The sequence below is a fragment of the Lynx rufus genome, unplaced genomic scaffold (assembly GCF_022079265.1).
Source record: "Lynx rufus isolate CCGP_SWC_20201006 ecotype Redwood Valley unplaced genomic scaffold, mLynRuf1.p SCAF_7, whole genome shotgun sequence".
Taxonomy (NCBI): Eukaryota; Metazoa; Chordata; class Mammalia; order Carnivora; family Felidae; genus Lynx; species Lynx rufus.
The window spans coordinates 121,427,890-121,445,752 of NW_025814889.1; the positions used below are offsets into that span (position 1 = coordinate 121,427,890).

Consider the following 17,863-nt stretch of genomic DNA (forward strand, 5'->3'; position numbering starts at 1 on the left):
GGAGTTTGGTGAGCTCTTTATAGATTTTGGATACTAGCTCTTTGTCCGATATGTCATTTGCAAATATCTTTTCCCATTCCGTTGGTTGCCTTTTAGTTTTGTTGGTTGTTTCCTTTGCTGTGCAGAAGCTTTTTATCTTCATAAGGTCCCAGTAATTCATTTTTCCTTTTAACTCCCTTGCCTTTGGGGATGTGTCGAGTAAGAGATTGCTACGGCAGAGGTCAGAGAGATCTTTTCCTGCTTTCTCCTCTAGGGTTTTGATGGTTTCTGGTCTCACATTCAGGTCCTTTATCCATTTTGAGCTTATTTTTGTGAATGGTGTGAGAAAGTGGTCTAGTTTCAACCTTCTGCATGTTGCTGTCCAGTTCTCCCAGCACCATTTGTTAAAGAGACTGTCTTTTTTCCATTGGATGTTCTTTCCTGCTTTGTCAAAGATGAGTTGGCCATATGTTTGTGGGTCTAGTTCTGGGGTTTCTATTCTATTCCATTGGTCTATGTGTCTGTTTTTGTGCCAGTACCATGCTGTCTTGATGATTACAGCTTTGTAGTAGAGGCTAAAGTCTGGGATTGTGATGCCTCCTGCTTTGGTCTTCTTCTTCAAAATTCCTTTGGCTATTCGGGGCCTTTTGTGGTTCCATATGAATTTTAGGATTGCTTGTTCTAGCTTCGAGAAGAATGCTGGTGCAATTTTGATTGGGATTGCATTGAATGTGTAGATAGCTTTGGGTAGTATTGACATTTTGACAATATTTATTCTTCCAATCCATGAGCAGGGAATGTCTTTCCATTTCTTTATATCTTCTTCAATTACCTTCATAAGCTTTCTATAGTTTTCAGCATACAGATCTTTTACATCTTTGGTTAGATTTATTCCTAGGTATTTTATGCTTCTTGGTGCAATTGTGAATGGGATCAGTTTCTTTATTTGTCTTTCTGTTGCTTCATTGTTAGTGTATAAGAATGCAACTGATTTCTGTACATTGATTTTGTATCCTGCAACTTTGCTGAATTCATGTATCAGTTCTAGCAGACTTTTGGTGGAGTCTGTCGGATTTTCCATGTATAATATCATGTCATCTGCAGAAAGTGAAAGCTTGACTTCATCTTTGCCAATGTTGATGCCTTTGATTTCCTTTTGTTGTCTGATTGCTGAAGCTAGAACTTCCAACACTATGTGAAACAACAGCGGTGAGAGTGGGCATCCCTGTCATGTTCCTGATCTCAGGGAAAAAGCTCTCAGTTTTTCCCCATTGAGGATGATGTTAGCTGTGGGCTTTTCATAAATGGCTTTTATGATGTTTAAGTATGTTCCTTCTATCCCGACTTTCTCAAGCGTTTTTATTAGGAAAGGGTGCTGAATTTTGTCAAAGGCCTTTTCTGCATCGATTGACAGGATCATATGGTTCTTCTCTTTTCTTTTATTAATGTGATGTATCACGTTGATTGATATGCGAATGTTGAACCAGCCCTGCATCCCAGGAATGAATCCCACTTGATCATGGTGAATAATTCTTTTTATATGCTGTTGAATTCGATTTGCTAGTATCTTATTGAGAATTTTTGCATCCATATTCATCAGGGATATTGGCCTGTAGTTCTCTTTTTTTTACTGGGTCTCTGTCTGGTTTAGGAATCAAAGTAATACTGGCTTCATAGAATGAGTCTGGAAGTTTTCCTTCCCTTTCTATTTTTTGGAATAGCTTGAGAAGGATAGGTATTATCTCTGCTTTAAACGTCTGGTAGAACTCCCCTGGGAAGCCATCTGGCCCTGGACTCTTTATTTGTTGGGAGATTTTTGATAACCGATTCAATTTCTTCGCTGGTTATGGGTCTGTTCAAGCTTTCTATTTCCTCCTGATTGAGTTTTGGAAGAGTGTGGGTGTTTAGGAATTTGTCCATTTCTTCCAGGTTGTCCAATTTGTTGGCATATAATTTTTCATAGTATTCCCTGATAATTGTTTGTATCTCTGAGGGATTGGTTGTAATAATTCCATTTTCATTCATGATTTTATCTATTTGGGTCATCCCCCTTTTCTTTTTGAGAAGCCTGGCTAGAGGTTTGTCAGTTTTGTTTATTTTTTCAAAAAACCAACTCTTGGTTTCGTTGATCTGCTCTAGAGTTTTTTTAGATTCTATATTGTTTATTTATGCTCTGATCTTTATTATTTCTCTTCTTCTGCTGGGTTTAGGCTGCCTTTACTGTTCTGCTTCTATTTCCTTTAGGTGTGCTGTTAGATTTTGTATTTGGGATTTTTCTTGTTTCTTGAGATAGGCCTGGATTGCAATGTATTTTCCTCTCAGGACTGCCTTCGCTGCATCCCAAAGCATTTGGATTGTTGTATTTTCATTTTGGTTTGTTTCCATATATTTTTTAATTTCTTCTCTAATTGCCTGGTTGACCCATTCATTCGTTAGTAGAGTGTTCTTTAACCTCCACGCTTTTGGAGGTTTTCCAGACTTTTTCCTGTGGTTGATTTCAAGCTTCATAGCATTGTGGTCTGAAAGTATGCATGGTATAATTTCAATTCTTGTATACTTATGAAGGGCTGTTTTGTGACCCAGTATATGATCTGTTTTGGAGAATGTTCCATGTGCACTCGAGAAGAAAGTATATGCTGTTGCTTTGGGATGCAGAGTTCTAAATACATCTGTCAAGTCCATCTGATCCAATGTATCATTCAGGGCCCTTGTTTCTTTATTGACCATGTGTCTAGATGATCTATCCATTTCTGTAAGTGGAGTGTTAAAGTCCCCTGCAATTACCACATTCTTATCAATAAGGTTGCTTATGTTTATGAGTAATTGTTTTATATATTTGGGGACTCCCGTATTCGGCGCATAGACATTTATAACTGTTAGCTCTTCCTGATGGATAGACCCTGTGATTATTATAGAATGCCCTTCTTCATCTCTTGTTACAGCCTTTAATTTAAAGTCTAGTTTGTCTGATATAAGTATGGCTACCCCAGCTTTCTTTTGGCTTCCAGTAGCATGATAAATAGTTCTCCATCCCCTCACTCTCAATCTAAAGGTGTCCTCAGGTCTAAAATGAGTCTCTTGTAGACAGCAAATAGATGGGTCTTGTTTTCTTATCCATTCTGATACCCTATGTCTTTTGGTTGGTGCATTTTGTTCATTTACATTCAGTGTTATTATAGAAAGATATGGGTTTAGAGTCATTGTGATGTCCGTAGGTTTCATGCTTGTAGCGATGTCTCTGGTACTTTGTCTCACAGGACTCCTGTTAGGATCTCTTGTAGGGCTGGTTTAGTGGTGACGAATTCCTTCAGTTTTTGTTTGTTTGGGAAGACCTTTATCTCTCCTTCTATTCTAAATGACAGACTTGCTGGAGAAAGGATTCTCGGCTGCATATTTTTTCTGTTCATCACATTGAAGATCTCCTGCCATTCCTTTTTGGCCTGCCAAGTTTCAGTAGAGAGATCCGTCACGAGTCTTATAGGTCTCCCTTTATATGTTAGAGCACGTTTATCTCTAGCTGTTTTCAGAATTTTCTCTTTATCCTTGTATTTTGCCAGTTTCACTATGATGTGTCGTGCAGAAGATCGATTCAAGTTACGTCTGAAGGGAGTTCTCTGTGCCTCTTGGATTTCAATGCCTTTTTCCTTCCCCAGTTCAGGGAAGTTCTCAGCTATTATTTCTTCAAGTACACCTTCAGCACCTTTCCCTCTCTCTTCCTCCTCTGGGATACCAATTATGTGTATATTATTTCTTTTTAGTGTATCACTTAGTTCTCTAATTTTCCCCTCATACTCCTGGATTTTTTTATCTCTCTTTTTCTCAGCTTCCTCTTTTTTCCATAATTTTATCTTCTAGTTCACGTATTCTCTCCTCTGCCTCTTCAATCCGAGCCGTGGTCGTTTCCATTTTATTCTGCATCTCGTTTAAAGCGTTTTTCAGCTCCTCCTGACTGTTCCTTAGTCCCTTGATCTCTGTAGCAAAAGATTCTCTGCTGTTCTCTATACTGTTTTCAAGCCCAGCGATTAATTTTATGACTATTTTTCTAAATTCACTTTCTGTTATATTATTTAAATCCTTTTTGATCAGTTCATTAGCTGTTGTTATTTCCTGGAGATTCTTTTGAGGGGAATTCTTCCGCTTGGTCATTTTGGATAGTCCCTGGAGTGGTGGGGACCTGCAGGGCGCTTCCCCTGTGCTGTGGTGTATAACTGGAGTTGGTGGGCGGGACCGCAGTCAGACCTGATGTCTGCCCCCAGCCCACCGCTGGGGCCACAGTCAGACTGGTGTGTGCCTTCTCTTCCCCTCTCTTAGGGGCGGGATTCACTGTGGGGTGGCGTGGCCTGTCTGGGCTACTTGCACACTGCCAGGCTTGTGGTGCTGGGGATCTGGCGTATTAGCTGGTGTGGGTAGGCAAGGTGCACGGGGGCAGGAGGGGCAGGCTTAGCTCGCTTCTCCTTAGGTGATCCACTTCAGCAGGGGCCCTGTGGCAGCGGGAGGGAGTCAGACCCGCTGCCGGAGGTGTGGCTCCGCAGAAGCACAGCGTTGGGTGTTTGCGCAGAGCAAGCAAGTTCCCTGGCAGGAACTGGTTCCCTTTGGGATGGGTGAGGGAGATGGCGCTGGCGAGCACCTTTGTTCCCCACCAAACTGAGCTGTTTCGTCCCAGGGCTCAGCAACTCTCCCTCCCGTTGTCCTCCAGCCCTCCCGCTTTCCGAGCAGAGCTGTTAACTTATGACCTCCCAGATGCTAAGTCCCACTTGCTGTCGGAACACACTCTGTCTGGCCCCTCCGCTTTTGCAAGCCAGACTCGGGGCTCTGCTTGGCTGGCGGGCCGCCCCTCCGCCCCGGCTCCTCCCGCCAGTCCGTGGAGCGCGCACCGCCTCTCCGCTCTTCGACCCTCTTCTGTGGGCCTCTCGTCTGCGCTTGGCTCCGGAGACTCCGTTCTGCTAATCCTCTGGCAGTGTTCTGGGTTATTTAGGCTGGTGTAGGTGGAATCTAGGTGATGAGCAGGACGTGCGGTGAACCCAACGTCCTCCTATGCCACCATCTTCCTAGTAACTCCTCGTCAAAGTATTTTTTTAAGTCTACATTTTTATGAGTATTGCTACTCTGCCTTTTTTTTTTTTCATTTCTTTTTGCATGGAATATCTTTTTTCATTTCTTCACTTTCAATCTATATGTGTCTTCAGGTCTGAATCACTGTAGTTTTTTTCTCCAAGAGGCTTATCTGAATTCCTAGCTGAAATTAATGTTTTTTGGCTGCAGCATTTTAAGAGTTTTCTTTGTTTTTCTACCAATATAGTTATAAGAAAGTGACACCCTGCTATTTGCCTAAGGTGATACAGAACAGGTGCAAGTAACTACCCTGATTTGACCCTTTGTGCTCAATAAATTAAAATGTGAAGCATATTTATGCCCCAGGCCCTCTGCCTTTGACTCTTCTTGCTGCCTGGAATGTTCTGTCCCTGGATAATGAAACCACATTCTTATACACTTTCTTTGGGTGTCTGCTCAGATGTCACCTTACCAAAAAGCCTATTCATACCCCTCTATCTAAAATAAAATCTTCCAACCATTACTTTTTATTTTCTTCACCTTATTTATTTTTCTTCAAGGCATACCATCAGAAATATTATATACCTATTTATTCAAAGTCTCTCTCCCCAGTAGAATTCATGGGAGCAGAGATTCAGTCTGTTTTATTCACAGCTGTCCTCCCAACACCTTGTAGGTTCTCAATAATGGTTTGTGGAATACATAAATGGATAAGTGAGTGAGTGTTAAATTATAGTTCACAGGATGAGATTCATGGTCACCTGCAGAGAACACCATGATTTCCAAGGTACACTTCCACTGAATAAGTTTGGAACCAAGTGAATTATTCCAGCCCCTCCTTCTGCAGGTGAGGAAACTTAAGTCAGAAAGGAAAGGCCCGTTAGCAAATCTAAGGTCCACTCAGAGACCAGGCTGGGACCAGGCAATTTTCAACACGCTTTTACATGTTATTCCAATTTGAGCCTCAAAACAGCCATAGACATTTGCAGCTCAGGGGCCATGTTATCTCTGTGTGGTCAGTGAGGAACTGAGAGTCAGAGGAGTGAAGTGACTTACCCAAGTGTGCAGTGAGCTGTGGGAGGACCTTCCCATGCGTTCTTTCTACTGCACAGTAGTACCCAGTTGTCTGTTGGCCAATGGTTACCTTTCAAGACAAACCAAGGATACTTCTAGATACTTTTGGGAAGTATCTATGCCTAGGTTTTCATTAGTCTTCTGTTCCTAAGCTCCAGCTCTCTTAAGACCATTTCTTTCAAATTTAAAAAATGGATTTGCATCATCTTTTGAGCTCAGTTGGCCTAGGGATGATGGACAGGCCTTTTTAACTTTGATATCCTCTTATAGGGCCCCAAGACTTCTTTGGGTTGCTACAGATAAACCTAGACCAATGGGAGGACTATTTCCAAATAGACCTCCATTTTCATTCCCCCATTCCACCTGTTCCTCTTCCTATTTAGCACAAACATAACCCCAATCTTACTTTCTTATTTTTTATCTCTTAGATGAAACCAGAATCCAATGAGCTTGAAAGTGAGAGAGGCAGGCTCCCTTGAGCCAGACCTTCACTCTGTAATATCCTTGGAGAGGAACACTGTTCAATTTTCACATGCAGCTGCCTTTCCTAGTCCCTCCAAGCAAATACCTCTTCATTACTAATGTTCCATCACTATATTTTCATGGCAAAAATTTGCAAACCAGGTTGAAGAAAGCAATCCTTTTTATTCTTTGATCAAAGCTTTAACTTTTGAAAATGTTTTCATATGCCTTGATAAATCACATACCTTCTTTACCATTTAAAGAGCATTTTTAGTTCACAAAGAACTAGCTAAATACTTTGCATGTATTAAACCTCATAGTCCTCAGAAGAAATCTGAAGTGCTGTAATTCACATTTCACAGATGAGAGAATGGAGACTTACAGAGATGAAATATTTTGCTCAAGGTCATCAGTTACTAAGTAGCACATCTGGCCCTTGAACCTTGAATTCCAAAGCTTGGGAATTCCAAAGCTAGGACTTTTAATCATTACGCCATGTGTTTACTCTATTTTCTTTATGTATTAAGAAAGGTGACATGTCATGCACTTATTTGTTGTTTTATAATTCTACTCAAATTGCATATACAGTTATTATAACTGTCTTCTTTTTTTGTGTAGTCCAAGGTACATCAGAGTTAGTTGCCTTATTGTAACACAAATGACCCTTTCCCAGCACAAAGCTAGTGATGAATACGCACACAATAAATGTTTGATAACAAGGGATTAACCAAATCCTTTTAAACTGCTTTCCCTTCTTTTGCTACTTTTTAAAGAATTGCTACCGTCCTGTTTTAGTATAACCTAGTCACTGAAAATGTATCTGAGGTGAAAATAGATTGATAAAAATTTCCCAGAATAAGGTTTCTGTGGCACATGTGCTTTCTGGTATATTGTCTTTATGTACACACACACAAACATATTATCCACGTGTGACTGTGTACAAGATCATGATCTCATTCAGACCTATATCATAGATGTAAAATGAAGCTCAAATTGCAATGAGCTTTTTCTTTGAAATTAGCATATGTGTTTGTGAGGAGACCTGGAGGTGGAGGGGAGGTTGATTTGCATGCCCATCTCAGAAATTCTGGGAGGTTGCCAGCAGCTTTTGCCTGAGAATTCTTGGGAGAAGTTGGAGAACATACAGCCAGAGACAGGGAACTCCAGGTGCAGAGCAGAGACTCGAGCCACTTCTGCCCCTTGACAAAGTGCTCTGAGGGCACTCCTGTCTCTCTCCAGCATGGGCAAAGGGACTCATGTGTGGGCTTCATACTTTGCTGCTGGTTTGCATGTGGCAGGGAGTGGCACTTGGGAGAGACATAGCTTGGTACCCACGAGTCCTCCTTGAAATCAGCTCTGACTCCTCATGGAAGGTCCTAGCTTCAGGGAACAAGCTGAACACTACTGGAAGCAGTTCCATCTCAGCTCTGCATCAGCTTCAAAGCCAGGGCCAAGGGCAGTGTCAGCAAGCCCTAAGAGACAGCTGCAGCAGCAGAGATGGGACAAATGGCACTAACTTTAAGCATCAGCCCGGACTAGCTGTGGGAAGGGTTCCCTGAGCTGCTCCTTACTTGACACAGCTCATCACTTCATCCTTCTAGAAATACCCATTCCTCGCAGCTTCTGTTTTGTCTCCTTTGTTATTTCCCATCTACCTCTCTGGTGGTTCCTCCTTAGTCTCCTTTGATGGTTGCTTTCTCTTCTTCCAAACCTTCTAAATGTTGTTGCGCCCTAGTGCCTAGTCTTTGCTACTTCCTAAGGTGACCACATCAAGTTCTCTGCTTTTAAATATTAATGATGTGTCTGTAATTCTCAAATTAATAAGCCCCACTAGCCCTGAGGCCAACTCCCATACCCATTTGCCTACTTCACACTTGTATGTATATATCTCCCAGATTCTCAACTATAGCATATCCTAAAGCAAACAGCCATCTTTCCCCTGATTATTCTCTAACTCATTATGTGGTACTACCATCCTTCCAGTTTTCCAGGTGAAACAACGTGCACATTAATTTGGACACTGGATTTTTTTTTTCTCTCTCTCCTCATTTGACCAATCCCAAATACTTTCAAATCTGCCTCCAAATTGATCTCAAGTCTGTCCCATTTTTCCTTACTACATCTGCCTCCTGGTTTCACCCATCATCTTGTCTTACCTGGCTTGCTGGAATAACTTTCCTATTGAACTTCCAAGTCCTGGGTTCCCTCTGGAACATTTTCCATAGGCTATGTAGAGTATACTTTCTAAAACAAGCTTCATGTTCCCTTCCTGCTTTTAACCCATTGGTGACTTCTCACTGACCTTACAGAATAAAATCTAAACTCCTTACCACATTGAACTTGGCCTGGCATGGTCTGTCCACAGCCATTTTCTCCAACTCCATCTCAGGTAACTCTGCCTACCTCAAACTTAACAATTTCCAGTCACCTGAGCCTTTTAGTTTCTAGTACAATCTCTGGGTCTTCATACTTTCTTTTCCCTCTGTCTGGAATGCTCTTCACTTGATTTCTCCCACAGCTAGCACCTTCTCATCTTTTGGATCTCAGGTTAGATGCCATACCTTCAGAGGTTAACCAGGAAATCTAAGGCAGGTACCCCGAATTCTTCTCTCTTATGGCATTATATATTTTTTCCTTTTGGCTACTTCTCATAATTTTCAATCCCATATTTATTTGTTGTTTAATATTTGTCCCCTACTCTATACTATAAATTCTAGCTATCTTGTATATTCAGCACCTAGCAGAGTACCTGATATATAGTAGTCAGTGAATGTCTGTTGAATCTTAATGAATGAATGTCCTTAACATATAAGAGACCTGGGGACCATGGAGGGACAGGAGACAGGAATTGAGGCTTGATTCTCAGGGTTTCTTCAGCCTTGTAGTCAAAGACTAGAAAATTCTCTTCAGATACTGGTTCCTTATTGGTCATATTCACAGGTTGTAACTTGGATGAGTAGGAAAGCTATGTTCCTCCCAACACTACCAGTATGGCATGGCCCATCTTGGAGATCATGACAACTAACATGTTTTTACATACATCTTATCTTTTTATGCCATTTAGTGTGATTCCATAGCTAGATATTGCTATCATTTTTCCATTTTACAGTTGAACAAACTGAGGCACAGAGAGGTAAATAGCTTACCCAAGATCACAGAGCTAGTAAAAGAGACATAGGAATATGAATATGTATAGTCTGACCTCAGAGTCTGCATTCTTAACTAACCTCTGAAGTTCAGCTACCCATAGGTGGCTCTGCACCTATACTCTTTCTCAAAGTGCTCTCTTCCAATCCCATAGATTTAAATGCCGTCTATGTCCTGGCCGCATTTACTTTGTATCTCTGGCCCATACTGCTCCCCTGAGTTCCAGACTAATTTAACTACCCACAAGGCATCTTCTCATGGGTAGCTGAAACTTAACATTTCCAAAACTGAGTTTATGCACTACCTCCATGTCCCCACATCCAAACCTGTTTTCCACTCAGTATCCCCTTCTCAGCAATGGTATTGGTGCTCATGAGATACAAAGATGTGTATATTCATATACATGTCTTTGAGAGAGAGATTGCTTGATTTAGGTAATGGCACACTACTTCTTTTCTGTACTGCTGCTTGATTTAACCTTCCCTTACTAAATTGTGACATATCCAGGCAAGGACCATGACTTACATATCCTTGCATTCTAGCATCTAGTGCATACAGGGTATTGAATGAGATCTTGCTGAATGAAGGAAAGAAAGAAGGAATGTTTTCTGTTTCCAGTTCAGGTAGTTTCCATGCTACTTCTTAATTTCTCCAGCCATTCTTCCAGAGATATTTTCCCAACTCCTTTAAATGGCCATTTTTCTTCTCCCCATGGTTCTAACCTAAGGGGCAGGATATTAATGAAACAACTCTATGTTTCAAAAAACCATTTCATTTCTCTTCGCTTTGTCACTTGCATTCTTGGATTTATGTGGAAAGGAATACTTAATAATGAGGAAAAACCTATTTAGAAACAGTAGCATAATCATTCAGCAGTAGAGAAAAGAGTGATATATGAACCATATAATTAGCAGTAATCTGTTTCATATTGATTTTTCTGGGATGATGTTCAGTTCCTCCTTGAAAAACGGAATGTAAGTAATAAGTACCCCCCAACACACACACATACAACCTATGACTAAACATTCATTATCATTCAAGGCAATTCAGCTAAGACTTTTCTCAAGATTATGAAAGTAACTTTTAATAGTCTCAAATCAAATCTTAATTCATTAGTAGCTTACTTTTGCCTTGTTTTTGTTGCTTTGTTTTCTAAAATACAGAATTCTTTTCAGATTAGTTTGTATAGTTTGTATAAACTAATAAACAGATTAATTTATATAAACAATTCAGAAATTATGCATCTTCAATGCATGTACAAAGCCATAGATTTCTTTAAACCTCAGAATTTATTAGGTAAAATTGACAAGGGAGTCCAGGGATATGAGTGTTAGCTCTATCTGGGATAAACATTCAGTTTGGCTGTGAGTGAATTACTTGGCCTCTTTCCCCTTTAAAGAGTGGAAGGAAAGCCTCCCTTGCAAGGTTTGTGTAGGAATAAAATGAGGTAACAATGTGAAATTGTTTCCAAAATTATTAAGCTCTAAAAATAATAATAAAGTGATGGTTTTATAATTATTATTATAATTGAAATAAGAAAAATGAAGATATTTTTATCCCGCTTGAATGAGTCAAAACATCTATGCTTTTATGCAGAAAATGGTAGTCTACATTAGAATTTTAGTTGACCCCATGTGTATTCAGATAATGAACTTGGCTTTTCCACACACAGAAATGTGACAGATATTTATTTATTTATTTATTTATTTATTTATTTATTTATTTATAAATAAATGTTTATTTTATTTTTGAGAAAGTGTGAGCGAGGGAGGGACAGAGAGAGACGCGGACAGAAGATCCAAAGCGGGCTCTGCACTGACAGCAGCAAGCCTCACGTAGGGCTCAGGCTTGCAAACCATGAGATCATGACCTCAGCCAAAGTCAGCCACTCAATCGACTGAGCCACCCAGATGCCCCAGAAATGTGGCATTTAAAATGTGCCCTAAGTATAATATTTTAATGTAGTCTCCTTAATATTTTCACATATTCATGGAGTTCTACAAAATGATTTTTCTTCCGCTGTATTTATTTTCTATAAATCTAGCAATTACAATAATTTCACAAAGAGAGCGTATCTTAGGATTATATTCTGCCTGAGTGGCTCAGTCAGTTAGGCGTCCGACTTCGGCGAAGGTCATGATCTCACGGTTTGTGGATTTGAGCCCCACATTGGACTCTGTGCTGACAGCTCAGAGCCTGGGACCTGCTTCAGATTCTGTGTCTCCTTCTCTCTCTGCCCCTCCCCCACTTGTGCTCTCTCTCTGTCTCTAAAAAATAAATGTAAAAAAATGTTTTTTAATTAAACAAAAGATTATATTCTGCTATAAATCAGAGTTTGGTTGAGTCTGTGAATCAATTACATTCCCATATTCCTTGATGCACAGTTTCACTCTGTCTTGGGAAGATGAGAGAAGAAGCAGGTGAGTGTAAAATCTTGTAGGAAGGCTAAGTGAACTTAAAGAATTCCCAATGTCAAAATTAACATTTTCAAGTGGGAAAGCCATAATACCTACCCAGAATCTGATGTATGTCTTTAATATAAACAAAAAGATCCATTTATTAGAAAATAGTCTTCTGTTTTATAACTTGGAAAACTGTACTATATATTGGAAAACAAATGGCAGTCTTTTCCAGTGCAAAAACTGCTCAGCTGATAAGCTGAGACCATCTCATATCTGCATCTACAGACGTGAATGGGACAGGATGGAAATTTTTGTGGGTATGTGCACTTTTCCTTGTTCTGTATGGACATTGCTACCTATGAGCTCATTTACACTCCCCCTGGCTACGTAGCTATAAGCATCCAATCTAGAGAGGATTGGATATAATGGGTTACTCAATGGAAAACCAGTTCATGCAAAGAGATCCAACAGCTGGTTGTCACATCTTCAGTGCATATTGGCTTGTCTGTTCCCTGGATGGGTACCTCATTTGCAGCTTACCAGCTATGTGGCTCCAAGAATCACTTCATCCTTCTTGCTTCACAGGACAAGCAACTTTCACTTGGACCAGGACTAACTGTTCACATTTCACTAACCATACTCTAGATAAGTATTGATTGTGTGTTCCCTCTGGATCAGGCACTGTGCTAGGCCCGGAGGATTCGACTGTGAATAGCAGAAATGTTCCTTGTGCTTAGTGGGCTTACAGCCAGAGGTCTCCTTGTCCCAACCTAGAATATAAAACCTCATTTCAGCCTGAATTGCTAGAAAGTTTGGTTTTCAGACCAATATCAAAGTTTGCCCTCCATCATTGTGGATTTGGGCCCAGGCTCTGGGAAATTCACCTTTGGGAAACTCACCACCATCAGAGTTCCTGGGAACTTTGTAGTTGATACCAGTTTGATCTTCATAATATCTTGGGGAATTCTTATAAATTAAGTACAATATTTATAAATCCAGCAAGAAGACTCTGAATGAAAATATGAGCAATGAATTGCAACTGCACATCATCTGCAATTTAAAAACAATTCCCTGTAGCACAAATTTATCCCATAAAGTTGGGCTTCTATTTTTGTCAGTTGTGTAAAAGTAATGGATTGTTTATAAATATTGTTATAAGGAGAGCTTAGCCACACAAGCCTAAAATATCTGTTAACATTCTTATACTATAAAAATTTAAATGGCACGCAGTCCAGAATGAGCTTGTGTGAAAAAGATATGGATAAACAATAGACCATTTTGCTAATTTAAACTGGTCTGGCTCACTGTTTTCTTAATTTTCTTCTACCTCCTTCCACAACCCAGTCCTGGGAGATGACTTCCAAAGGAAGTCTCCTAATTGGAGATATCCCTTGGCCAGAGACACAGACCAAAACTTGTTGGGTGGTTACTAAAATGTGAAGTCCTGGTTTTACTTTCCTGTCTATGTGCTGTATTGATAAAAAGCCCAAGAGGAGTTAAAAACCTTTGAAAAAGCCTTCCCTGATAGTGATCCAGATGCAAAACTCACCTCACTGAAGACCCTCTATCTCCACAACCACCGATTTTTTATTTTGCCTGGATGATTGAGAGCATCTCTTCTTCTCTTGCTTTCTCTGCAACTCTCCCTTTTCTCCATGCACTAGCCACAGTGATCTTTGAAAATCTCAATCAAAATGACTTCCCAGTGTTCCTGGGATAAAGTCCAGTTGTCTTATGGCTGGCGAAGCACTGCACATGCTGGCTCCCACTCACCTTTTCTTTTGTTTTTTTTTTTTGTTTGTTTTTTGTTTTTTTTTTTTTTCAACGTTTATTTATTTTTGGGACAGAGAGAGACAGAGCATGAACGGGGGAGGGGCAGAGAGAGAGGGAGACACAGAATCGGAAACAGGCTCCAGGCTCTGAGCCATCAGCCCAGAGCCTGATGCGGGGCTCGAACTCACGGACCGCGAGATCGTGACCTGGCTGAAGTCGGACGCTTAACCGACTGCGCCACCCAGGCGTCCCATCCTTTTCAACCTCTACTCACGCTAATCTTTATGATGAATACACTCCAGCCACTCTGCTCTCCTAACTGCTCCTCAAACACAGAGCATACCACGCGAGTTCTGAGCTTAGGGCCTTTGCCCCTGGGACATTTATTCCATGCTCTTACCCAGCTGGCTCCTTTGTGTCTCAACTTTGCATGTCCCCTCTGCAGAGGGGCCTTTCTGGACCCCTTGCCCAAAGTAGTGTGTGCCCCCCTCCCTATAATTTCTCCCATTATTTTGTTATCTTCAGAATATTCATCGCTATCTTAATTTATCTCTTTCTTTTAAACCTGTTTTTGCCTATTTCTTTTTTTTTTTTTTGTATGTTTGTAGAATGTAAATGGCATTCATGTCTCTTTTGTTCACAGCTGGGTGTCCAGTGCCGGACACATATTGGTATATTTTTTGAATGAATAGATGCACACACAAGGACCCAGTTTTGGCTGAAAATGCCCCAAATCCTAAACTCCTGTTCTAAATTCCAACTCAATTTAAACCATAGGAAATTTGAATATACTTTTCAATTTTGTTTCTTTTTTCTGTTTCAGTCTTCTCTAATAAATAGTGACATTATCTTTGTGAAGTTGCATGCCCCATGGGAAGTGCTTGGAAGATATGCAGAACAAATGAATGTAAGAATGCCTTTCAGGTAGGTGTAAATATATTTTTTCCCACTCTCTACTGCTTCCCTGTAAAACGAATGTGCCCTTCTCTTGAAACAAATAAAACCGAAATGCAGACTGAAACATTATTAGAGAAGGTGTTTAAAATGCTTAGGAAATACAGTCTTTATGGCTTATGATGACTTCATGGCTTTTTGTGAAAATTCCTGGCTAATTCAGTCCTTAGCAGGTAAATATGTCAACTGCCTCTGAGAAATAAGAATTTTCCAAGTGGCATTTTCATTTCCAAAATGTCATTTTCAAAAGCCCTGTGTACTGCTGCTTTGAATGGCCAGACCCCAGGCATCGATGGTGCAGGTTCTTACTGACATTAAAATCTGCCTCCATTAAAGCAAGTTCAAGAAATTTCATGAAAATGTGATCTACTTTTTAAATCATTTTTAAATTTTAAAAAGTCAGTTCATAAGTACTGTGCAAGCATAATCATTGATATTTATTCCAAAGGGAATAGAAAATACTTCATGTGGATTGCTTAGTTATTTAAAGGATTAATTTACCTTCATCTTGTAGTGGATATTCTTATTTTCCATATAGATTAAGGAAAAGGTATCTACATTTGCTAGATAAAGTTTTAAACTTGAAATTATAAATGCCAAAATATGTAGGAAGTAAATAATGGAATATCCTAAAGGAGATGGAGAGATTTAGTACCAAGGGAAGTTCCAAAGGGAATAAAGAATTAAAACCTTTTCATTCACAATTTGCCAATAAGACCAAGTCAGATGACAGAAACCAAGCAAACTGGTGCCAATTCTAAAATATACCTCTTAATGAGCTGTGGGAAATTACAGAGAGAGAGGCACTAGGGACACATTTAGAGAAGGGCAATTTCCACTCAGAGATCTGTAATGTATCTCCCTGGTGCATCTTACTTTCTTTGTTTATTGGCCTTTTTGTTCTAATACCAAGTCAAAATAGAGGCTGGGATTTCTAGTATCTGTTTACCTCAAGGCAAAATTCTCAAAGGAATTGACATAAACATAGTTCTAAACTTTTGACTTATTTTTGTATTTAAAATGTGACAAAGGAAATCTGAGAACCCGAAGATTAAAAAAATTATATAAAATCACTGAGTCATTTATCAGTTTAGTTTCTATTGAAACTTGTTACACTATAATTATAATTAATTAAAGCCAGTTATTTATCAATGCTATAACTATTTAATACGGATTAATACCATATCACTCATAAAGACCAAAAGGAAAAGAAATCTATGCTTAGACACAGTTGTGTATCAGACCAACATCTTACAGCCAACAGTCAAAAGTCTGTGTTTTGATAAAAGTGAGATAGTAAAACTTAGTGAAATTGATAGTTCCTCCCTAGCAATCTCACAAAACCTTCTACCAGAACACAGTTTTCAAGCAAAAAACCCAAGGAGATTGTGGAAACTTGAGCAGTGTTAATGCACAGCAAGTTCCTAGTACGTGGAACCATTTCATATATGAAGGGCCTGACTGTATCATAACTAACATTTCTACATGCTCATTATATAGTAGAAAAGTGCAGCCTGGAAGCAGCATTAATACTTTCCTTATGTCGTATTAAGAGACTGTGATCACTGGGTGTTGTATGGAAACCAATTTGTCAATAAATTTCATATATAAAAAAAAAAAAAAAGAGACTGTGATCCAGGGAATAAATGAAAAACTGTAATAACTATGAATAATAATCTTCTTTGTAAATGTAGTTATTCCTGCAGGACAATGTTAGGACAAAATAGTGTTAATAGTGGATACTAATTAGCCTCACTAATACTGATGTGATTTGACTTAAGCATAGGTTCACTAGATAGAACCTGATGCACTTAAATTTGATGCAGTTATTTTGTCCAGTGTTTCAGGTAAATAACTCTAGCCTAAGGAGATCTATGTATTTCCAAAGGAGGAATTTTCCTGCCATATCACTTCAACAAAATGTACAAACATCAATTTGGCTAAATGTAAATGCCTCAAAGAATTGTGTGTGTATTTATTATTTTCTGTAGATTGCGCTTCTGAATCCTGGGTTAGTCTCCTTGGGTTTTTTACTCCTGCAATGTTTAAAGCAAAGTTGAATAATTTTCTTAAGGGAATTTGTGAACAAAATTTGCTTAAGTACTTATATGTCCATGGATATGGTCTCTTTTATTTTTATTTTTTTTAATTAATAGACTAATTTTAGGGCATTTTTAGGCTTACAGAAAATTGAGTTGATAGTATGGTGTTCTCATACATGCCTTCTCACCCCACTTTCAGTTTCCTTATTGTTAATATTTTGCATTAGTGTAGTATATTTGTTATATTTAATGGACCAATATTGATACATTTTTATTATCTAAAGTACACAGTTTACTTTAGGGTTCACTCTTTGGGTTGTATAGTTCTATGCAGTTTGAAAAATCCATGTCATGTATCCACCATTATGGTGTCACACAGAATAGTTTTACTGACCTAAAAATATTTTTTACTGCATCTGTTCATCCCTTCTACCTCAATACAAACCCCTAGCAGCTCGTGATCTTGTCTCTATTTTAGTAGTTTTGCCTACTAAAAACATGAATATGTTTATCAGTTTTCATTGATGGGCAAAGTTGTGTATATACTTCTCATTTTCCATAAGTGAGATAGCTTAGTAACAGTTCAGAATATATATAAACCACATCAGTTTCATTACTACTCCATTGTTTGAAGCCCAAAATATGAAAGGGCTAATTGTTTTTTTTTTTATAAAGCATCTAATCCATACACTCTCCATTCAGATTACACCCAGAATTTTAATCTGGAGTGCTTTAAAAAATACAGATACACAGAAGTACAACACACCCTTACTAAGTCTGACTTTTAAAAGATTTTTTTCCAAGATTCCTTGTTTTACCTCTTTAATTCATGTCCAATCAGAGCCAGTGGTTAGACAGTATTCCCTAGTGCGGTTATTTGCAGTAGGATGTTGATGCTGATTACTGTTCTTCCCATACTGGTTGTAAAATACGTACTTTTTATGTTACCCTGGCTAAATCAAATGAGAGAAGTCTTCT

General features: G+C 39.2%; 1 protein-coding gene across 1 annotated transcript in view; it reads left to right on the top strand.

Moving 5' to 3' along the window:
• Nucleotides 1-17,863, top strand: part of ANO4 (anoctamin 4) — a 241,617-nt gene that overhangs the window by 72,860 nt on the left and 150,894 nt on the right. The window contains exon 6 of the mRNA XM_047066400.1: nt 14,713-14,813. Coding sequence (XP_046922356.1) covers nt 14,713-14,813 — 101 coding nt within the window. The remainder of the gene's footprint in view (nt 1-14,712; nt 14,814-17,863) is intronic.